The sequence below is a fragment of the Coturnix japonica genome, chromosome 2 (genome assembly GCF_001577835.2).
Source record: "Coturnix japonica isolate 7356 chromosome 2, Coturnix japonica 2.1, whole genome shotgun sequence".
NCBI lineage: Eukaryota > Metazoa > Chordata > Aves > Galliformes > Phasianidae > Coturnix > Coturnix japonica.
In genome coordinates this window covers 8,379,457-8,404,551 of record NC_029517.1, presented here as the reverse complement: position 1 = coordinate 8,404,551, position 25,095 = coordinate 8,379,457, and the positions used below count along the sequence as shown (strand labels likewise).

The 25,095-nt window shown below is 38.3% G+C and overlaps 1 protein-coding gene across 5 annotated transcripts in view; it reads left to right on the top strand.

Moving 5' to 3' along the window:
* Positions 1-25,095, top strand: part of PTPRN2 (protein tyrosine phosphatase receptor type N2) — a 621,717-nt gene that overhangs the window by 58,182 nt on the left and 538,440 nt on the right. For all 5 annotated transcript variants that reach the window (XM_032442979.1, XM_032442981.1, XM_032442980.1 and 2 more), the window contains exon 2: positions 2,623-2,673. In XM_032442979.1, coding sequence (XP_032298870.1) covers positions 2,623-2,673 — 51 coding nt within the window. The remainder of the gene's footprint in view (positions 1-2,622; positions 2,674-25,095) is intronic.

The following is a 25,095-nucleotide window of genomic DNA, read 5'->3' as shown; positions in this document are numbered from 1 at the left end:
CTGTGTGTCCAAGTGTTTCAAAAGCAGAAGAGTCTGCACGAACCCATCAATGCTTTTACCTTGGGACTCCTCTGGAAACACTCTTGGTTGAAACTTCTCTTCAACACTTGTAGGATGTACAGCATGGCCACCACGGGGAGAGAAAGGAGGCTTAGAACATGATGACCTTAAAGGCCCCTTCCAACCTGAGCCATTCTGTAATTAAGTCAGCTGCAGGGCTTCTGTTCTCCTTTGGACATGTAACAATTTCCTGTGAGGAAATATCCACATCAGGCTTCCGTTTTGAACCCATTTGGAAATTATCAGGAAAACAAGGCAGGCAACTTTTACCAGGGATTTTGTCCTAACCATAAAGACTTCTTTTAGAAGAAATGTCAATTTCAAGTCTCTGGAAACAGGAATATTGAAGCACACCTATTGTTTGTCTAGTCTGCATTAGTACTTGAAGTCCTCTGAATTTTTTTTCCTCTCCAAGCTTTCCAATTTTAATTGACCATTTCTGGACTTTAATTAGAACTCCAGCTGTGCTGTTTAGCCTTTACTGATGCATTTTGGCCATTGCATGTCATCATTCTCCTCTTAGGTTCTTTATGAGTCAATACAGAGTTAAGGCATCCTTCTGCTATGCTGGGTTAGCACCCAGGCTGCAATCAGATTTCTTCAGGCACTTTTCAGATGCTAATTCAGGTCAAACAGCTGCTACAGTAGACGTGTCTGGAACGAAATTACAGTTGTCTCAAAGATGTCACAAACTGGAGTTTGTTGGCCTTTTAGACATGCTGTCCTGTGTGCTCTGTAGAATCTTTCTCAGTGTGGAACTCCTTTTCAGAGGCTGCTGAAGGTGTACCAACAGTTTATTGGTGCATAGTTAAAAGGATGAAAAAATGCTTCTGTCAGCATATGTGCTGTAGGGTGTTTACTTCATAAGGTTGTTTCTGGTGGTCTTTGTAAACAGGAGTGGAGATGGACAGAAGGGGTTGTGTGCCCCTTCAAGTGTGCCAGTGACACTTGAATTAGTGTAGAAACGCTTGCTTAACTCAAACCTAGCACTGTGCTAATAAATCCTGCTGAGAGACATAATATATTAGTTCAGGCTTAATGATGTGCTAATACAGGTACCCGCTGAAAGGCTGTGTGAGCATGCACAAGTCATTCTTTCTCCACCCTGAAATTTTCTTTTAGCAGAGTTTGGATGTGAGTAATAGGAAGAGTCTTGAGCCTTTTGCTTTCTTTTTGGTAAGAACATCCTACTTAATATATTTATGCTTCTGGAGAAAGAGTATGTGCTCTGGTGTTAGATATGAAGTTCTTGGCTGGTTTCTGATGCACAGTGGGGATCTAGTCAAGGTCATTTGATTTCTGTAACTGTGTTCACTTATAAAGTTAAGGTACTTCATGGAGATGTTAAAAGGCTTAATTGTAGGAGTACTTTCTCTGGGGTAGCTTTTGTATTCAAAATACAGCCTTGTTCTTTGTAGTTCTTAGCATCACTTGATTTGAAAAGGAATTGTTAAGGTTGTCTGGTCCAACCCATCTACAATGAACGGGCACACCTACAGCTAGATCAAGTTGTGCAGAACCCCATTCACCCCAACCTTGAATGTCTCTCCAAGGAAGAGGCATCCACCGCAGTATATGAGGTCTAGTTGTTAGTGAGAAAAGAAAATAAACTGGTTGGATTAACAGTGCACATAGACCTGACAGTAGCATGATAATTTGCAATTGTTCCAGTGCTTGATTTGTGTCCCTGTCTCCTGGTGTGGAGTGACCAGAGCAGGGAGCATCGTGCCTGCTGCTCTCAGGAACATAAGCTCATTTTGCCTGGAGACAGGAAGTAAAAATGAGTGTCTCATACCTGATTTGGTGGTATCAGCAGTGGGTTGATTTCTTCCAGAAGGATGCATCCAAGTGGATAAGCTGAGCTTGCTAAGCTGGGTGCAGTTTCTAGGGCAAGGTATAGGCGGTCATAGCAGGGAGTTGCAAAGGAACCAGTTCTGGCACACATTTCCTGCTTCATATGGGAGTGAAAGCCAACTCTAGAAGCTGTGCTGGTTTGTCAGTTGAGGGTATAATTGTAGTGTTGGTGTAGATGGCTTCAATTTTAAGCCTTTCTATAATGAGGAAGTGTTCCTGAGGACCTAAGCATAGTTGAGGTTGTAGTTATTAAATCAGAGCCTGGAGCTTTTTCACCTGTTTTGAGCTATTTATACCTAGCTCACAGATTTATCTCACTGCAGTGTAAATTGCTTGAGGAAACTCCTGATTTCTGGTAGTGTGTTACTGCATTACTCTGCTGTCGAATAGTATTGTGTTCAAAATTAGGGAATGTAAGGTTTCTTGAATTTTTGTGTAAGGACACCACTGAGAATACTGAATCCTCAGCGGAGAAATAAGAAGAGAACCATCAAAGGTTATTCTGATTGAAACCAATTGGAAGCAGGTGCTGTCTAACCAGTTTGTTTCCTCATTCTTACTGTTCTGTACTGCTTAATTTAGACTCCTAAAGGCAACCAAGTGTCTGACACCTGCTGAGAACTTAATAGCCTGAGGGGACTTCAGTCTGTGCTAATTATCCACAGTTTGAAATCTGTATTAATTTTTACCTCTCTATTATATTTTTAGGCTGCCTGGTTGAAGATGATCTCTGCAAATCTTTTGAAATCTGTGTAAATGGTAAGTCTGGAATGTTTTGTTTTTCTGACTATGTCCTCTGCTGTGTAACTTATATGTGGCTGATATAATAAACTGAAACTATGTATGAATGAGGGTGTTGGTGGAGGGAACCCCACCAAGTAGCTATGACTATTCTGATCATCAGTAAGAGGTAATTTAATAGACTTTGTTTAAAGAAAATAATCTCTCAACCTTGAACAACATCATCTCCTGTAGTGGGAATTGGTTTGTAATCAAATTAAACACACTGAAATATGCTGAAATTCAATTTGTCTTTAGTACAGAATAAAAATAACTTCAGGTTGTTCATCTTCTTAAGGGATGTTGTTGAATAATTGTCAGTCTCCTTTTATCAAGAAGTTACTTCTGTAATAAGAAGGAAGGTCTCGGTGAAAGACTAGCGTTGTTTTTGGTTATACTGCTTCCTTTTTCTGTGATGTCACTTGATGAAACTCTACAGAAGCAGCTTTCTACTCTTTTTTTTCCAGTTTCCTTCAGTAAGATTTTAGTTTTTTAAAGAAAAAAGCTGACATGCATGTATGATTTGGTATAATTGGACAGTAGGAATGACTCCTTTGACAGTAGTCTAAGGTTAATCCACTGTGCTACATGGAATGATTTAAATCTTGATGAATGAACTGTGTTTAGAGAGAGGTCTTCTGAAGCAACTACACTCATCAAGTATGTAGATCCATAACTGTTTTCTTCTGTAATGTTATAAACAAATATATTATAAACACAATATTTCAGAAAAAAAATCAGTTATGGATCTACATACGTTCTCTTGGTGGAAAAAAGCTGAGGTATTTTTTCCATCAAATGCAGGTATCAATAATGTCTGCTTATGAATGGACTTTGTTAAAATCCTAATGGAAGGAATATCTAAGGTAAATTTGAGTTTCCTGATGTTTTCCACTGTCAGCCAAGGGGGGTAGTGACAAACAGAAATATGGCTGAAAAGTCTGGAGGAATTTGAGTCTATATGAACTTAGAAACAAAGTTTATTAATATCTCCAACAATAGTGTAGAATCATAACTTGAGTTGTTTCCATAATATGCTGAATTTCTGTGTGTGGGGTTTTGTGTTTGACTCAAAATGAGAAGTAGCAATTTTCTGCAGTGGCTGCAGTCATCATGAGTTCCTGGCTTTGCTCTTCCCAGTGTGTGTATGATTAATAGGTTTTTATGGATGGCCACGGCTATATGTGCCTCCCTGAATGTAATGAAGGAATTATGCAGCAGATTACTTAAAAAAAAGTATTTAAAAGGTGTTGCTCTAAAGGTTACTTGATAGCTTCTTTCTTGAAGCTGGCTTCCTTAATTAAAAATACTGTTTCTTCTTCTTGACTTCCATGGATTGCGAAATTAAACTGGATATTGCATCTCTGAATACTGAATGAGCATCTTCTGCAGATGTTTTTGTTATTTTGGTGCAGCTGTAACTTAAAGGTCCCTTCCAACCCAAATCTTTCTATAAGATAAGTTCCAACCCCCTGCTAGACCAGGTTGCTCACAGCCCCATCCATCCTGGCCTTGAATGCTTGCATGGAGGGGGCATCATCGACTTAATGGTCAGTAATGAATATGCCAGTCTATCTGTGGTACTTTGCTATGGCTGACATTAATTAAAATAGAAATATATGTATATGTCCAGGGATTTTATCAATGTATTTCATTACTGTGAAGCTTTGATGTCTTTCCCTTCACCCACCTGAATGAATGGATGTTATCTGCAGTAAAACGTATACACTCTTATTGAGAAAATTAACAGAATGTTTGAAAAAAACATAGTTTGAAGTATCAAAATACTTTCAGGACTTCCTCTTTATAAGTAAGAGAATGGAAGAGAGCTGTTTGCTTCTGCATGTACCTTCTTGATTTTCTTGTCTAACCTCCCTGTGGTACATCCTTGTAGTTCTACAGAAATCCTGGTACATCGAAAGCTCAGGAGCTGGTCTGTGGGGACCTTTTTGCTCAGGAACACAGCCTACAGTTATGTACTGCAAGTTCACCAAAGGGTTCGTCTCCTTTGTGATCTTACAAGTATATTTTTCTGAAGTACAGTGTGAAAGTGGCAAGAAACAGCAGCCAGTTTTATGCAACACCTGTAAAGGCTCTGAGATCTGCAGGTGTGAGTCTGACTCCTGCAGGAAGGCTGGCAATGCTTGTTTTCCTCTTGGCCGCAAGCAAAGGTTGCTAACTAACCCTGCTTTCAGAAATGAAGCTGGGCTTCTTAGTGAAAACGTCAGTCAGGATCTTTGTTGTCATCTCGCATAATGTCATCGTCTGGAGATGTGGAGTGCTAGTCATGTGTTAGGCTTGTAAAAGGACAGCCACGATGTCAGTAATTGAGATGCTTCATTGTTATGCAATTTCTGAAAAAATGCTAAGGAAAATAAACTTCTTAGTTATATTAATGACTGCTTTTTTAAGTTCTGAAAGCTTTTAAATATCTTCTCTTTAATTAAAAAAAATAATTAAAGAAGCTTTTTTTTTTTTTAATTGCTAAGAGCAACTATTCCAGTTGTAAGTTCTGTTATAAACAACAAAACCATATCATTTGCATCCTTTACATTGTTTAGATCATGTGACATTTTGTAGGGCAGAGACTTGGCTGTAATAACAATTACTGACTTTTCTGCAATTTTCCCTTATCATATGTAGGTCTCTTGGCTTCAGCAGTGGGTTCTCACTTATTTAATAACTGCAGCAGCATTCATGCAATATTAATTTATTTCCATAAACCTTTTATCAGTTTCCTGAGCTGCACTGACTCACCAAGTGGTTTGAAAAAGAACATATTGTTTCATGTTTATTTTAATGGAATGAGGAACTGAGTTTTTTCTTAGGATTTTTAATTTGCCAAGATGGAACTTATGGGGAAAACATGGCTTAGGTGTCATCTATTTCACTTCTAGTAGATCATTACTTCTAATTGGCAGTTGGAGAAACTGATGTTTTCAGCTGCCTAAAATGCTTGGAAGTTGAGAACTTGAAGCTAAAAAACCTGATGTGAGAGGTGGATGTGCTTATGAGCTGCAGACACAAATAGAAAGTAAACAGGATATAACCTTGGAAGTGCTTTCTCCTTGCTTATAATCTGCTGCAGATGCCAGAGATGGCAAATAACAAAACATCTTAACTAAACAAGATGTGTAGCTATGTAAAATAGAGTAAGCTAAAGAGATGAAGTGAGGGCAGCTGTGGATAAGGATTATTAATGCATGAACACATATACCACATGTGGAGGCAGACATTGGTATGGCAGTAGAGGTTGAACCTTCCCACCAATATCCCATTACATTTGTTGTGATGTAACAGAAGGCAGCAGAGGGGACAGCCTAACAGAACAGCATCTAAGGTGGAAGTATTTGTGAAGCAAAGGTGTGGAATTCAAGTCCTCCGTGTGGGGAGAAAACCAAAACCCATTAATGTTTGTTGATGCTTGCTAAATGTTTATGGAGACCAAAAAGTGGGTGGGAGCACCATGGCAGATGGTGTGTTTCAGCAGTGCTGACAGTTGGTCACCTCTTCTGGTGCAGATTTTTATAAGCACTGTATGCAGGCTCTTGTTCATTGCTGGTGAACATGCTCAGCTCATGGTGGCAATGATGATGACAATTAATGTTCAGTAGATGAGATTTTTTTCTCTCAAATAGTGTTATTGTGCTGTTTGTATCTGCTGTAGTTTCTGTGGAAATAAACAGATGTGACTTTCAGAGCAATCTATGTATACACTAAACCTAGTGCTGTTGTATATGTGGGAATGTCATGCTTTTCATTTCAGGTGATAAGTAAAGCAGTTCATGCAAAGTGTCATCTTCCTACTTTGAGGCTTAAGCTGCTGGAAGCAGCACAGTACAGATGTGTGCTTATCCTTTCTGGTGAGAGCTCACTATTGAGTTCTGGTAGTGCTGTTGGGCAAGGTGCCACATGATAATAATAGGTAATAGTGCCACATGGTGTAGATAAAGGCATCCTTTTCAAAACAACTAGTCCTTATATTGTCCTGGGTTCTCCCTTTACTGAACTGCTGGAACTCCTCATTTAGAGGGATGGCATTCTCTCCTTCAGCTTTAATCTCCAGATATTTGCCTCAGAAAAAAACTTTGTACTGTTTTATCAGTGTGTAGATACCATAATATCTTTACTTCTTATTAGGATAACCTTTGTAAATCTGAACATCTTCATTCATGCACTGTCCTTCCGGCATGCAGCCGTAAGAGGGTTCATGCTGGCAAGATCAGATTGTAGAAAACAGTTCTGTGAGGCCAACCAAATAATTTAGTTAAATATAGTGCTTGACACAGTGTATCAGTAAGGCAAGCCTTGCTGACAGCTGCCAAACCTCTGCTAGGAAGACATGCTCTAATGTCTGCAGCAGTGTTTGAAGCTTCTGTGCATTTGCAAGGCTTTGTAACCAGTTATGCACAGCTGAGTCAATATTGCTTGATGTATGCAAGCTGTAGTTGTTAGGAGGGACTTAAGTTACTGCTGTGTGTCAAAGGCTTCTGAGCATGCAGTATAAAGCTGTGAGCCTTTTCTAGTTTGGATGTCTCCAAACAGCTCAGAATACTAATGCCCTTTTTTTTCCTAAGCTACAGACCTTCTTGAACACTTGGCATATGAGTGATTGCCTGTGTTGATGATGAGCCATAAATGGTAAATGTGTGCTACAGGTGATAAGGGAGACTAATCAGGATACCTGAAATACTTTCTTGAACTTAATGTGATATGCTTGGATGCTTTCCAGCCCATAGCTGGGAAGGAATTACAGGTGGAGGTGCACCTCAGTGTTGTTTAGTTAACAGATGTCTCCAGCTACACCTATCTTTGCAAGGCACAGTTCTTACAAAAGCTGTTGGAATGTTGTCAAATGACTCTACAGATCTGTGCCTAAGCTTTCCAAAGTTCTTCATTAAGCGTCAGTACTTGTTATAACTACATGTAGACTTCTGAGGAGTAACGCCAAGTGTAAGCTCTGTGTTCTGCTTTATGATCCATAGGTAGTCAGTGAGCTTTCCAAGGCTGTGGGAATTCTTTACAAATAACTGAAGCCTTAAGGTGAGATTTACCACAAAAGGTGGTGTTATAGTGTTGAGATTGATTTTTGAGATAAATAGAAACGTATGGATGCTTGGAGCAAAAAATTGACCAGTGATTTTTAAATGTGAGGATTTACTTTCAGTGACTCCTGGATTCTTCCACACCATTTGAAGGACACAACAGGATGGCTTTTTGTCAATTAAAAACAATAAGAAGTATGTTGAATAAGTATATCAGAAGAGTGTCAAAATCTGGTGCGGTACTCAAGGATAGAACTTAAAAACAAACAAACAAAAACAAACAAAAAACCTATCATTGTAGCGTGGCTTCTAAAAACTGAAATATCTTGATGTATTTACAAAATTAATTCAACTGCGAGTTAACACCTCTGAATCAGCTGATTCCAGAGGTGGTTATGAGGATGATGAGAATTTGCTTTATCAAATACTGTTGTGCTCATTGCATCTGTTGTGGTTTCCAGAGAAATAAACAGGAGGCTTTACTTTCCATGGAAACATGTGCAACCTGCATGTATGTACTCTGCATCATGTATATACTCCATTTTATAAACATATAAATAAAGGAGACCTCTGTTAATGACAGTTCCAGAGCAGGAACTAGTTAGAAGTAGTTATAATATATAATAGGGGTGATTGCTCTGCAGTTTAGGCTGGAGGAGCTCAGTGCTCTCTCAGCTCCACACCGTATTAAGGTGCTGCTTTGCAAATAAATAACCAGCTTACTTCCTTAGTTTGCCTCCAGCCTTAGGATGTCCTTTATATTTCTATTTCTTATGTTAGCAATTAAGGCTCAGTGTTATTTCAAGAAACTGTTGTTGTTTTTCTTTAACATTCAGTTCAGTTAAGAACATTAATGTGTTGTCACATAGAAACTTGTGTTTCTTTCTCAGTGTTGTGACTTGTGATAGCATATCTTTCAAAGTATTAACACTGGGCTTCACAGGATGAGAGCAAGCACTGAAAGAAAAATTGTCAAATTGGTTAATGTGACTCTGGGGGGCATGGGGTGGAGTTTAGTGTTTGATTCACAGAGCTTTGGTGAAAGACTCCAGTTCCACACGTAGGATTTTTTGGAGGGGTGAGGGATAGATTAATGGATCAATGTCATACGCTTCTCTTTTATCTGAACTGTGTATTTGGAGTGATAATGTGTATGCATGCATAACGTTCTATAACTTTTTGGGTTTGCCATTCCTTAAAAATCTTAGTGTTTAGTAATAGAATAATCAAGTTGATACTAAGTCTTTGCTCTTAAAAGATCTTTGTCATGTGTTTATTTGCTGCTTTTTGCAACTTGTACAAAGATGCATATTATCTAAAATAATGTGTATTCTACAAGCAGATTATTATTTTTTAATTAAAGTGTGTTTGATGTGCTGTTTGCTTGTGTATCTTTAATATGTAGTGGACCCTTTTTGATAGGCTGTATTGCAGCTGGTGGCCCATTTTTCTGGAGACGTTCTCTATTTCATTACTTTTTTTGTATAATAAAATAATTGTAAATTGATATTTAGGAGACCATAGAAAAATACATTCAGCTTTATTAAGACATTAGGGAGTCTCAATAAAATTTGTGCCTGATGAATCATGAAACATGAGAGCCTCAAAAGGACAGCGTGATCTGCAGGTAAGAAGAGAACACCAGGGGATAATGTGCTGGCAGTGAGGTGGAAAGAAAACGAATCCTACTTTGGAGTGATGCTGCAGCAGTGCTTCTCTGCTGCAAATCCATCATCCTTCCTCCCTGTCTTGCGTTAGGGAACATCTGGAAGTTTACTTCTTGATGAAATTGTTTGGATTATTGATCTTAAAATAGAACAGAAGGCAGTTTTTAACATGAACTATTCACCTTTCATTAGAAACAAAAGACAACCCACCCTCTGCATAAATATATTTACGAACAAAGAATGGCACTAGAGTTTTTCAAAGCTAAGTAGAGGTGGATCGTGTCCCCCTGAATATCCATAAGTGAATACAGACTCTGTGTGGTGGTGGTTAACTGGATGAGTCAGATTAATTGTCACTGATCATGAAGGTACTTGGATAATTAACAGTGCCATTGACAAGCATCAAAAAGGAAAGACTAGAAAACTTCAAACAAATTTCCTGCCTGATAAAATTGTTTTTAATCATCACACTTCTTATATCTTGTTTGAAATATTCAGTAATCTTGTACATATGTTTAAAATATGGGATAGTGAATCAGACTGTTCTTACAAAAGTACAGTCTTTACAAGGCCCTTAATGATTGTTGACAGTTCTCTTGTATTTAATACCAGTATGGGAAGTAAAGCTGTATACTTCTTTCATAAATGCCTCTAAAATGTGATTCTTTGGGATGTCTTTAGCACTTAAAAATTGTCCTACTGAAGACAGCTTAGTTTCTTTTTTTCCTAGAAGAATAAACATTTTCTTCAAAAGTTTTGTCAGTCTTCCCAGCTCCCTTGCCAGGCTGCAGTGGTAGGCAGACAGTGTGCGCTGATAATAGTTCTTGTCTGTAGGCTTCATGGCATTTGAAAACCACTAATGGATTTTTTACTTCCAATCTCCCCTTACTCAATAAATGTAATGCAACAAATATTATTTATGGTTTCTGGAGGGGCATGGGAGGGATACTGTGGTCCTGGCCAAGTAACCGCTCAAAGAAGATGAGAGAAATGAGTAACCAAGCCTTATGACTTGGATCCCCTGAAAACACTTCTGCCCATACAGAATGTATGATTATAGCTTCTGCAAGGCATCCTGACTCTTTGTTCTGAAGACAGAAATATGGGGAAATATTTCTGATAAGTAAAACCCTTGACATGTCGCTTAACTGAGAAGGAGGGAATTGCCTGTAATCCATGGTTGTCTAAATAAAAGATGCAAGTTGCTATGAATATGAAAACATAAATATTTAATACATATAAAAATAACTTCCATAAATGCTGATCTGCTGAGATCAAGCGTGAAACAGATACAAAATTCATCTATATTCTTTATTAAAAAGATGTAGAAGGCTTGTTAGATTTGTGTGTGGGCCTATCGCTGCAAGTCCTTATTTTGGGTATCAAGTAGATTGTTCTTCCAAAAAGAGCCTAAAAATAATTACTCATTCTTTCTTCTAATGCTTAAAACTCTATAATAAAGTGCCATTTTTTTTTTTGTTATATGTCCTTGTTTAATAATTAGGAACACTCTGAAAGTGAACTAATCAGAGTGGTGCTCATTAAGAGGTAAAGACCTGTTAATGAAAAGTCACTCTCCAACGTAAGCCTTTCAAAGCCTTTAATTTAAATAGAATTTTCTTTCATGCCCTACGGACTCCATGGCAACAGGAAGAGAAGTTGCTCTAGAAGTACAAAGAACAATAAATCTATTTTATGGTCTGAAAATATTTGTTATATTGTAGTCCTTCACTTAAATAGCTTTGGCTGATATTGTGTGTATGTTGAGAGATACTTATACTATATATAATATACTTATATTGACTCTCAGGTAGGATCAGTGTGACTTAAAGTTGGTAACAGCAGTTGATTTTAAGGGAGGGTTAGTGGTGAATACAACACTGCTCCAGAGAATTGCAGGTCACCAGCTATGGTTTGGACTGTGAGCACTGCATGAGAGAATGTCTTTCTCAAAAGGAATATTTTTTAGTACGTAATTCTTCATACATCTGTGACTACTGAACTTGACATATTTTTGTGGTGAAATTGAAATGCTGCACCAAATTATTTTATGTAAGCATAGCAATTTGAACACTTCCATTTAGTTTTCAAGTGCAGTATTTGGTTGTCCAGCAATCAGACTGCACTACCATGGTTGTTTTCCAGAAGCAGTAAGACAAGTTTGCTTGTGAGCAGTTGCATGCACACAGCTGCTTCAATGGTGAGAATTTCTTCTGTTAGCATTCTGTCTCTTACTAGTTGTAATAGACCGTAGAATAAATAGGAAAGAGGTGGTGTATTATCCTACGTCAGGGAATGAAGTTTCTAGTTGAAGGAGACCACGGGGGGAAAATACTGGGGTGGAGTTGAAAACTCAGGACTATCTTCATTCAGATTTTCTTTCTTCTGTAGTCCTCCTCCTGGACTGTCATGATACTATCTGTATTCCTGGGAAATTTAGGTAACAAAGATACTGGGGGTGGAGGCTGACAGGTAGAGGGATGGACATTTGGTCAGCCTGATTGCTTACAAATGACATTCACATGTCATTTCTAAGCATATGATAACAAACTGGAAGTGGTCAAAATGGCTTGTGGATTTGCAAAGTTAACTTCCTTTGGAGATATTTTTCTACTATTTTTGTGAATTTACCTTCCTTTTAATAGAATATTGCTGAAGGCTCATACTAGGTAATTTAAGCAAACTAGCCTTTCACTGGCATTAGTAGTTAAGAATTCTCTTGAATTCTGCATGTTTAAATGTGTTTGAAGGATTGTGTTCATCACTTTTCTCACTGGTTGAATCTTAAATGAGGTAATCTTTCATTGTTAGTCCTTGCACTTGTTATTTTTCAACAATTTCTTTGATTTATTTTTGGGGGAGACAAACTGGGCTGGTATGTTCATCTAATCTAAGGCCTTTGCTCCTTTGCAGTACTTGATGTTGGCTATCCCGCAGTTGGTATGTTATACCCATGACTACATTGAAGATGAGATCATAGGTCCTCCTGGACTCCCACTGCTCAGGGGGGATGGGGATTTTATTGTTTAAAATAAGTTAATCCATATTGAGACAAGATTTTATTTATTACAGTATTTTATTGCAGACAAAATGACAGCTCACATTTTGAGGGCAATGCGTTTTTCATCATACGCTTCATCTGCATACAGTATATGAGTAAATATTTCCCTTTTTTGATTTGAATGTCTCAATGTGAGAAATAAATGGGGAAATGGGCATTTGTTAATTAAGCTTCAGTAAGTGCAAATTTCAGTGCAATAACAAGCTGCTGTTTTAGAAACCATGACAATGACATTAGGCATTTGCTAAACAAAATCTGCTCCTGTATGTCATGCAGTTTATATCCTATTTACTATTAAGAAATAGCTGGCACAGGCAGAAGACATTGTGTTAAAAACAGAATAAATGGTTTTCTTGTCTGAAATCAGCTGTTTTCGGTGTAGATTTAGGTGGAAAATGGAGTCATAAATTCTTTTGATGCTTGTCTGTAACAGACTGGTGCTTGTACATCAGGTGCTGTAGTTTTATGGAGCTACAGCTCTTATTTCAACCCTCATCCTCAAGTAGTGAATCATTTCCTAACCACGTGAAAATGAATCTGTTCAGCAAGGAAGGGTTTACTGCAAGAGATTGAGAACCTTAGTTTCAGGTCTATTGCTGCCTTGTAGAAATGACAGTTTTTGTTCTTGCTCCCCAGGGAGGTGTCCTGGAGTAATTACTGCCCTTGCTGTAGCATGTGGTCATTGTGCATTAGTATGGTGAGGAAGCATGCTGCCAGAAGAGCAGGAGGTGTTTTGATCCCATTGCATGGAGTTTGGAACACTCACTTAGATGTCAGTATGTACCCTACAGGAAAGCTGTTTGGATTTAAAAATAAATTAATTTAAATGCAGAGACGATAACAAATCCCCTGAGGCTGAAAATTGTACATTACTAATCAGCTATGAACTGCTGCATCTTGTTTTCAAGGCAATGCAGAACTTTCCATACTTAGTCCATATCCCCTAGGCTGTTTTATGTTGTTTCAGCTTTGCTTCAGTTTCATACTGGGTATCGTTCTGCAGCCTGTCAACTCTGAGATAACTCTCTTTGCTGGAAAAATGCACATTACAGCTATCTCATCAATGGCATCATCTAAAACCACTCCATTAAGGGAGGAAAAATGCAAACAACTTGAGAACATTAATCTGTCTCTTGTATAAAAAAGCTGATTATGACTATCCATGAGGTTTTTTTTGGTGGAAAATACAAATTAACACAGGTCATTGAATTTCATCCTTTGCTTTATCCTTTCCTAGACAAGGCGATATTTGTAGGCAGGCTAGCATGCTGGTGGAGGAGCAGGGCAGTATGTCACTGTAGCAGGGTTGTTGTTTGGCTTGAGTAAAATGAGAATGTGAAAGATTTTATTGCTGGTCATAATCAAGATGAAACCAAATCATCCACAATATCAGTGAGGGAGATGCTGCAGTTCAAGTGGCAATGATTTTTATGGAGGAAGAGATTGATTTCTGCTTGTTTACCAGCTGTGCCCTTGCTTGGTGGAGCTGTCAGTTGTTGGGCAGTGAGAGGCTAATTGAGCTGTGTCTCAGAAAGGCCTTGCATGATTGCACTTGAAGAAATGGTGAATATTAGCAATTACTGCTTTTTAATGGGAAGTGAAAGAAAACCTGTGTGGGTCTTTTACAGTGCATGATTTCATGTTTTGCTGTTAATATCTGCACCAGCTTGAGAAATGATCAAAGAATGCAGCTGATTCTTAAAAACCAAAACTAGATGGTGATGGGTTATTCTGAGCTGAAGTATTCCTTGCAGAAGTAAGGGGACAGGCTCACTATAAGCAGCAACATGCCCTTCCTTAGCTGAGCTGGGGAGGCTGTTCTTTAGGCTTCTCTGGCTCTATGTTCCTCTGTGTCCTGCTGTGTTGGTCCTTGTGGTATGAGAGCAATCTGACTGTGATGTGACACCTTTTCTCCTTGCAGTGATCTAAGATGCTCTGGAATGCAAATAGATGAGCTTGCCAGGTACCCACAGAGAAATCTTGCATATTGTTTCTGTTGACAACTCCCCTTATACAAGATCTTCTATATAAGTAATGCCTCCAATTTTATTGTATTGATCCACAACACTGGAGGCAGATGTTGATTGTATGGCAGTACAGGCAGAACTTTCTTGCCAATATTCTGCTCCATTTTGTTTCTGTGTAACTGATGGTGATGGTGGGATAGATTGACATAGTGGCGTCTGACATGGAAGTGTGCATGAAACAAAGGTAGGGAACCAAATTCCTCCATGTGGGGGGTGGGGGGGAGAAATAGCACCCAGTGATGTTCATCAGTGCTTGCTGAACATTTATGGAGACCAAAGAGTGGGTGTGAGCACAGTGTGGAGGTGGGTGGTGTTTCACTAGTGGTGAAAGTGGATGACCTCCAATGGCATGGATTTTCAAAACATTGCGTGCAGTCTCCTGTTGATCATTAGTGAGCCAGCAATGATGACTGTTGAAAAAAGTGGTTTTTTTTCAAATGAGAATTTTCTCTCTCAAACAGTGTTATTATGCTCTATCTGTTGTAATTTCCATGGAAATACATAGGAGGCATTACTTTTGGAGCAACCCGTGTACCTCAACTTCCATCCTCAAAGCTCTGGCTAACCCGAATTAACATTCAAATCAAATAATTGTTTTCTAGATCCATGGGAACCCTACACACATCCTATTGTGGTAAGACTTCTGGCTGAGTAAATAGCTGAGGTTTATTAGTTTACTGGTTTCTGAAGTTCATGTGTGTCTGAAAGATGCATAGTGCTTCAGTAAAAGAACAGCTCACCAGCAGTTTAAGGAGAGATCAGTAACTTCTATGTAATGAGATTATATTTAGAAATAGCATGTAAACTTATGCAACTTGCTGTTGGCATGATTTGACTTCTATATTATGTTTAAGGCAATCAGTAATTTAGTACAGTTTAGAATATCCAGCATATGACTATTTTTAACTTTGTAAGATAATACATGTTCTTAAAATGAGAAACTTGCATTATTTAATGGGAGGAAAAGTGCAGTGCCATTGTGGAGGAATAAAATCAGGGACCCTCCCTGTAATTTATTCCATGAGTCACTGCCTGCCTGTTTGCATTAAGAATGCTTTTTGCAAGGGAAAGGCTAAAAGTCCGATTAACATGAGGGAGTGCAGAGCTCTGGAACATTGTATCTGGGAAGGAGACACATAGAAAAGGAAATGAAGAAAATAGGAAACCAGATTCCTTTTGCCTAAAGTGAGTTTAGAATGTTCCAAAATAGGCTGTAAAAGACAACCCTTGCATCCTCAGATGCCCTGTGAAGGGTTGATTTGCTTGGTTGTTTTTAATGTCCTGATGTTTCTGAGTGTTTTGGGTTGGTCAGTGTTTGAATTAAGCTGGTGAGCAGGCACTGTGGGTTAAAAAGTCTATCATCTCTAATCACTATGTGACTACATAGGTTTAGTCTGTTACCAACTTGCCCTAACCAGCAGCGGTTCAGCAGTAACTGGATGAATTAGCTAATCTCTAAATCCCATTACTGCTTGTTTTGTTGGATGAGGTTGCTAGGATGCTAAGGTGGGATAAAAAGTGTTAGTGCCATGGAGCTGTTAGTTGGACAGGTTCATTTGCCAGCCTTATGGTGTCAGGGCTGTGACTGAAGCCACCGCAGAGCAGTGCAATGTAATGGGTGATTCTGCAGAAAATTTCATTACTTAAGTAGCAGACTGCACTACCAGATGTTGATGTCAATGCAGTGTGGGGAGTTGTGGATGGGTGCCACAGTAGCAGCTCCATCAATTTTGCCAGGAATTCTAAATGAAAAGATAAAGCCAGATACTAAGTTCTACTTCCAAGTTACGTTAATAGCCTTCCTAGTATTTCCCTAGTATTTCCATCATTACTTTGGTGGTAGACAATATGAATTTGGTAAGTGGGAACATTGCAGAGGTGAATTAACTGCTCCAAGTTTTAGTCTTTGAAGGGCAGAAAGTAGCTTGAAGTAATTGGTTATGATTACTTGATTTATGTTCTTTTTTTTTTGCATTCCAGTACAATAAATGAATTAGCAGGCGAAGTGGCATTATATATGATACAAAGGAAATCCAAGGAAATTATCTTGCCTGAGATCAGTCTGAGGGAGCTAGAAATATTAGTTAATTTTTGTTATATTCATCCTTGTATCCTTTATTCTAAAATTAGTTGCCAGAGAGTAAAAAAGAATCACTGAAATAGGTGTGCAATAACATAATGGTGTGTAGTAATCTGGTGGTTCGGGGTTGCTTTTGGAACTGGACAATAGAGGTGGCAAAAAAGAAATCATAGCTGCAGGGAACTTAAGGAAATTTGATTGAGCTGACAGATACCAAAGAGAAGAAGGAACAGAAATATTAGTTTTTATAGAAGTAGTTCAAATGGCAAAGTTTTGCAGTACTTATGTGAGCACTTGTAACTTTGCTGGTCTTTGTTCAGAATGATTCATTATCAGCTGCAAGTGGCAGCAGTGACTGATTTAAACAAATTATTGTTTATAACATTTGTGTTCTCTTAGTAAGACCGCTGTTCTGTCAGGAAAATATTTATTCGTTTTCTAATGTTATAGAAATGCAGCATGCTGGTTTTATTTGGTGACACGTCTCTAGTCTTAAAGACAAGCTCACGTGTTCCAGCAATGTGGACATGGTCAAATGTAGTAATCTTGACGTGGTCAAAAAGTAGAATCTTAAATAAAACTGGTATTGAGGTGCTCTCCCACTATATGGAAGCAATGTTAAAATTATGTTTGTGTTTTCCATATCTCTGATATATTTTCTGTGGGTCTTGAAAGCACATACACTGTTACCTAAATAATAAGATATTGTGGTCTAGGGAATGATCTCACCAGAAGCAGCTCTTGCAAGTCAGCCTTGTTTGCACTGGTGTGGTCCCTGTGGTCTTTCTAAACTCTAATCCTCATTTAAGATTCTTGGCTTCTCTCTACATCCTCCAGATGCTCCCTTCCCATCCTCCTTTGTGTCTTCATGAGCAAAAGGAGGCAGCCTGGCCACTCTGAGTCTCTGCCTTCTCCCTTCCTTATTTAGTCACTGATGATGATGATGTCAAAATAGTGCTTCCTCTTTCCTGTTCTCTGAGCAGTGGTTGGACTGTCTGCTCATGGTGTGTGAGGGCTGATGCTGGGAAGGATAATGTGGGTATCCCTTTTTGACTTTTCATGTGAAGGCTGTGTCCTTTGAGGCTGTGCACTCTGGTGAGCATTTAGATGGAGAGTACATCTGCTTACCTCTGCTTTCATGCCAGGAATAGCCTGGGTCCAGCTAAAGTAATCTTGGTGATGCTGGAAGACCTGGGTATATTATTTCTATAGAAGGCCCCAGGGAGACCTTATAGAGACCTTCTAGCACTTAAAGAGGAGCTGTCCCACAGGAAAGCTGAGCAGGATCTCTTTATCAAGGAGTGAAGTTGTAAAGGAAGAGGTAATGGGTTTAAACTGGCAGGGTAGTTTTAGGTTGGACATTAGGAGGAAATTTTTCCCATTGAGAGTAGTGACACAGGAACAGACTGACCAGAGATGCTACTGATGCCCACCCCATGTGAGGGAGTGTTCAAGGCCAAGCTGGATAAGGCTTTGAACAATCTGATTTAGTACAAAGTGTGCCATGGCAGGGAATTGGAACTTACTTTAATGGGACTTTAATGTCCCTTCCAACCCAAAATGAAGGGATGTCCCTAGTATGAGGCTGGTGTAGCTGTATGGATATTTCCCTGGATCCTTTCAGTTAAGAAAGGTGCAGAAGATGCATTTCTCACACACCTCAAAACTAAAAACCCCTTCGAACAACTTCTGCTGAATCTGATTTGCGACTGGAATTACTAAGAGTATCAATTACTGTGTCCCTTTTGGCCACTTCTGATTGCTCTTCCCTTCTCCCATTCATATGTGGTTTATTTTGCTGTAATAATCACAGATGCGGCAATAAGGAAGGTTCCACTTTTAGATGGCTCAGGGGGTGTGCAGTATTCATATTTGACAGTACAGCTTTAACAAGCGTTTTTTGTTAAGGGAGAAATTACAGCGGTACTCAATATCTGGAAAATTCACCATTAAAAGGACTTACGCTATTTGTGTTTATTATGAAACAACAGTTATCTTGTATGTGATGGGAGTATTGTCTGGGGAGTAGTTGTAGCAGTGGAGTTACCCTGCTTGCTTTGCAGTTCTCTGCTAACCTACCTATTAGACGACATTCTTATTAAACAAGATGAATTTATATGCCGTGTGTTCAGGGGAAATATTGTTGCTGAGGGTTTGTCATCACTTTTGTTTTAAGTGTTTTATGAATGTACGCAAACTGTATTTTAGTGAACTGCTCATCCTTTGACAGTAATAGGAAGAATACAGCTTTGTGCAGTCAAAATGATGTTTTATTTGTGATTTAACATGAGAAATAGTTAATAAAAGCAGGAAAAAATCCTTAAAGTGCTAGAATATATTAATTTTATCTATAATTAAAATATTTAAATTTTTAATTATGCATTACTTCCATTTATAGTATTTTTCAGTGTAGTAATAGCGAGGAGATTAGATGTTTCAGCACAATGCCATGTTTTGCATTTTGACATACCATTTTTTATTTAATAAGGCTATTTCTGTTGAAAGGGAGTCATCTCAGCACTGTCATATTGGAAAAAGTGCGGAGAGGAAATTCTTATCTTCATATGACATTTAAAGTAGCTAAAGATCTGTTCTCCCAGAGAATGAATTGTTCTCTCTTCCGGTTATCTTTCTTTGTCCCTCCTTGAGTTCTTACCTTTTATTTTCCTATGTGAATGCAGCTCTGTCTCTTGACTCCTCATCAGCCTCCTTCTCTTGTACCCTGCTGAGGCAGGCAACCTTCAGAATAAATGAGGGAGTAGATCATACAGTCTGGGTTGTTCTGGTAAATCTTGCAGCTTCACAAAGAAAGAGATTTTTAAAACTTAAGGTTCAGAAACCAACCAACACCCATCTTGATTCAGTCATCTGAGAGAAGACTGAGAAGCTTCTCCACTTTTTTCAATAGAATACCAACCTGTTAGAAGGCTGTGCAACTAAGACTGCTGTAGGATAACTACAGTGCAACTAGCTTTGTGTCACCCATTCTGTGGTGGATGGAGTGATGGTAAACTCATGTATTATACAGCGTATAATACAGTGTATGCTCTGGTATAACTAGGGAAGGCTGTCAGTAATGCTTGCGCAACTTAGAAAGTCTGCGGTCTTAGTACTGGTAAGTCAGCATGAATAGGTGTAAATTACTTTTGATGCAACATTGTGCTGACCCTGCTTATATCATAGATGAGCAGATGGCATGGAAGACATTCTGTACATATGCCAGAGAAAAGCTGTGAGACTGAAAAGTAAACCTGCAGCTGAAAGTCCTGAGTGTGATGAGCTCACTGTTCCTATCTCTGGGTGGGCATGCTGGAGAACAGCCTAGTGACTGTGCTGTGCCTTTGCTCAGTACTGGGGTAGGAGTGGGAAGTCATGGAGAAGACGTGGGTGTACAGGCTTGCCAAAACAGTTGAGCTTCAAACCTGGTGCATAGAATGGCTTGGGTTGGAAGAGACCTTAAAGATAATAGAGCTCCAGCCCAATTCTGTGGGCTGGGACATCTCCCATGAGGCTGGGCTGTGCAGGGTACCACCCAGCCTGGCCTCAAGTGCCTTCAGGGATTGGGCATCCACAACTTCTCTGTTCCAGTGTCTTCACCACCCTCACAAATTCTTATATTCAACTTAAAACTACCCTCTTTCAGTTTAAGATGAATCTGGAGAGCCAGTGGTGAGCTTTGACTGGTATGCAACAGGGAGAAGAAGGTGTCAAAGTTACCTGCCCATCAGTGGGTTGCAAGTGCAACAGAAGGGTGGATTCCAGAGCACATTTTGGCATTGCTCTCTTTTACTTCCCTTTTCCTTCTGTCTGCATCCATTTGGATTTGGGTGTGCCAGAGGATGTGTGACTGCATTGGGAAGGCTTGTTCATCTTACTGCCCTTGTGCAGTAATTGGGTTTTCAGGTTTCTGGGTGAGGATTCAAGTTGGTGCTTTAGGTTAGCACCGTGTAGTACAAGAGGTCAAAATGCAGCTCTTTGACAAGCAGTCAGTTGCTACCGGAGCACAAACCTAATACAGAAATAAATAATTCAAATGTACTTGTATACCTGTGAGGTAGAATAGGTTTCTGGAGTGCTTCTATATGTTTAACAACAATACATAAGTATATACAAATATATATAGTTCAGGTGTATGTCAGCATTAAGTTATACCAGTTATGTCATACAGCATGCATCATAATCAATAGAGGCCCAGCTCCATCGCATACAGAATGGCAGGAGAGTATTTACTGCAAATCTGGCCTTACAGTTCCCATAGCCTTATATGTGGTGCTCTGTGACTCTGGATCTAACTCTGTATCCTAGATACTACAGTGAAAACCTACAAGGGAATAATAATAATCTTGAATTAAAGTATTCAGCCAGGGACTACATTGTCTGAGGGAGATGCTTCAATTGCAGTCTGAATGTAAGACTTGTACAGGGTTAAGATGCTCTGTGTCAAAATGTAAAGGAACAAAGGACAGGCGTACAGAGGTAACCTGTGTTGTATTTATTCTTCTAGCACTTGACCTTGAATGTAAGATTCTTAGGGGCAATACTGCATTTCTGATATGCACTGAAAAGCAATGGCAATCGAGTTACTGTCTATATCCTAAATGCTTTAATTTTTAATTCTTGTTCTCTTTGCAAACTAACACTTCTGAACTAAATGTAAATGCCCCAGAGGTGGTGTTTCTGTCTTAGTTCCTTACTTGGAGAATAAATGTATTCACCTCTAAGGACTCTTGCTCAATTAATCACCTAAGCATGTGGCTTCTGTTTGCTGGAACGGGTGGGTAGGGGCATATTAATGGATCAAACTGGAGATGTTTGATTCTCAAAAGTCTCTCAGCTACCTATTGGAGAGCACCTATTGGAACTGCGATGCTTTCCATGCTGTGATCCTCACACTGAATGTAGATTTTTAACATTGTGCTTTGTGTTTTTCTTTGTTTCCTTGCCTAATGTGTTAATACATTAATACACTGTTAAAATATATACACTTTAATGTGGATAAATGGCTGTACATACCTTCCTTTGTGCCCCGAGAAGAGCCTGGCTCTATTCATTCAATCTTTTCTTTAGCTTCAAGATATGGTTTGTTGTAGCTACGGTAATGGGAGGATGGTTGGACTAGATGATCTTCTAGGTACTTTCCAACACTGCGATTCTATTATTCTGCTCTCTCAGGTACTTATGGACATCAGTGAGATAGCCTTGAGCCTCCTCCAGGTCTAACAGTCCTAGCCCTCTTTTCTGCTAGCAGAGATGCTCCAGTCCTTCATCTTTGTTAGCCCTTTGTTGGGGTCTCTCTGCTATGATTGTGTGTCTCTCCCTCACTCAGAGGGGCCCAGAACTGGACACAGTACTCTAGGCGCAGCCTATGATTAATGATTAAATTGTTGTTCATTAAATGATTAAATTGTTGTTCGTACCTTTCTGTTCTCAGTGTTCAGCTCATGCTGTATGATTTCCTTTATAAAACTTGAGTCTCCATTGTGCTTTAATAGCTGCTCTGATTTTTTATTTATTTATTTATTTATTTATTTTTGCCCGAGTCTGCAAGAAAAAAGAAAAAAAACAACCCAAAAAAACCCCCAACAACCAACTCCTGTGTTGGAGAGCATTGACATTTTTCTTCTCATTGTTCTTCTATCATTTAGACCTTACTGACAGGTGCGGTACTAATGATTATTAAATGCTTCTTCTAATGTTCAGAGTCTTGTAGTTGGAAACAAAAATATCTTCTAAAAGCATTTGCAGGCTTGTTTTTACATAGGGTTAGAAGTAGCTGTGGTATGAGGTTATTGTTACATATGAGGAGAACTACATAGCGGAAATGAGTTGTGCTTTTGCTATGAGTAACAGTTGTATGAAATAACTCATGTAAATACCTTAACTGAAAAAAGCATGTTGGATCAGTCCATCTGATCTTAGTTTATAGCAGAGTAAGAAATTTTGCTAAATATATGGCTACTTACACACACACACACACAAAAAAAAACCTGACTCCATGGTTGATTATTGGACTGATTGTTGGAGAAGACACTTGGGGCATTTCAGTTTGTCTGGTCCTCACTGAAGTGTCTCTATGCTGTTGTCTCTGCTTCTGCAATTCTGCCATCTAATTAGTAATAATGGAGTTCCATGTTCTTACCTGTCATCTGCATTGTGGTCCTGATGCTGCCAGGGCATAGGTGGTTTCTTGAAGTGATCTGTTTTCTCCCTTAAGAAATGAACTGGTATAAATGAGAAGAGAATAAAAAGCAAATTAACTGGATTCCATTTTATTCAGAGGGTGTAATTAATAGAGACTTGAGCAATGAACTCTTTACTGTCTTTTATGAAGTGTGTCTGAGTCAGTAATCTGAAGCCCTGTTTTGGTGGGGAGTGTGTTGAAGTGCCCAATCTGTGGTAATGATATGTTCTAACTGAACTGCAGAATCTTTATGGGGTAAACTCAACCTCTTAATGGTAACTGTAAGGAGTAAATAGCTGTGCAATTAAAATAAAATCTGGCTATTTCTTGTATCTAAAGATATATTTCTCATCAATTTTATGAATACAAAGAGAGGACATACATAATAATAGGCTCTGTTATGCAAAAGGTTTTACTTGTTTGTTTACAAGTAAGATATCAGGTTAACTTCCCTGTTTTGAGAGCATGTAATAATTACTAGGAAAAGAGTTTTAATCAAGATTTGTGGCTGGGCACCCAAGAAAGAAGATAAATGAAGTTTGTTGGAATTTTTTTAACCTCATTTATAAATAACCATATTTATTCTTATAATTTGAGCTTTTATATCTTAATATGATCCTCAGTTTCTTGATTTGTCCTGCCTTTTTCATTAGTCTCTCATATTATGGCCTTTTTTCTTCCAAAACATAAAGCAAAAAGCTCAGGTTCATGCATCAGTCACGAAGATAGCAACGATGCTGAGCCAGTGCTTAGTTCTGCTTTACTGAGAACAGAACTGAGATTTAAGAAGAAATCTACAAAATATAATTGCAGAGTTTCTATCTGAGAAGTAAGAGAACATCTGCAATGGAGATAGCACCTAAGTGAAGCTATATTTCAAACTCTCAGAAAGCAAATTAAGGGGTAACTTGTTTTTTTTTTTTTCTCCTTTTTTTCCCCCCTGTATTAATCAATGGTAAGCAACTGTAAATATGTTAACTTTCAAGTACAGTATGTTTATGTGAATGTATGTATGTCTGCACACTTATATGTTGATTTCACTGTTCATACTGTAGCAAGGAGCTTCATTCGTGTAGTAGAGGCAGTACGAGCAGAAGAGAAATGGACTTTTTTGCTTGCTTCCAGTGAGCTCAGAAAGCAAAAGGAGCTGTAGTGATGTGGAAATTATAAATAAAATGAAATAGTAATATCTTGATATCAGAAGTACTAAATACATTGATGTGAATATACAGCTATTAAAGTCAAAATGTGGTTCTATACAGCTTTGGCTGATTAGTTTAATTTTTCTTTAATGTATCTAAATTTGATATTAATTAGATTAGCTTAAGTTAAAATACTAATTACATTATTTAAATATATTAATAAAGTTTAATTATATTTTTCTGCTGTGAAGAATGTAATTATCCTCTTTTACACTACTTTTTCCTTCTAACATCTCCGCTGAAACGCAAAAAAAATCTGTGATATTACTTTTGTTATTAAGGAAATAATAATTAATAATTCCTCATGAGATTTAAGGGAATGAATATATTAAAACTATTGGAAAAAATTCAAGCCTTGGTATAAATGCATTAACAGATGAATATAGTTATCTTTGTATTTAAATAATGGCAGAAACATATGAGATTTTGGAGAATAACCAGCAAAGGAAGTAGGAATGTGACGTGGTTTACTTAGCCTTGAACTCAGTCAAGATGAATGCGAAGATCAAATAGGATACAATTAAGTTTTTTTTTTTTTTTTAAAGATATTATGCTAAATGCTAATTAATATAGCTATATGTGAAGAAGGTCTTTATAGCAGCAAGGAAGTTAGATCTTGGAAAGCAATAACTTTAGCTGATAAAGTTGCATGTGGGTGGCACTGAGTTTTTCAAGTACTTTGAGCTTAAAATTGTATAACACTTTGATTCTTAAAAGAAAAAAGAGCAGTACATATGGTCATTGCATATTAATTGATTGGATGGTTGACCAATGTCAAAATAGTCCTGAACTGGGCTTTAATGTAGGGTTCAGCTCTATTCAGTTGCTCAAATGATTAGGAAGAAAACATAAACATTTATTTCGGAGAACAAAAAAAATAGTTACGAATCCTATGAAGAGTGAGAGGAGATGTCATGTCCCCACAACAAACCTGCTTTTTGTGCTTCATTTCCATTGTAAAAGGAGTGACTGACATCTGGGAGCTTCTCATTACATCTAGTGGGTGAACTGCACTTGTATTATGCCTATGAGTACTGTACGTGAATTTAAGTCTAAGGATGCAAATTTGCAGTTCTGATGACAAAAATGATGACAATTTATTTAAATTAGTGAGAGTTCAGGAGAAAGTGAGATACAG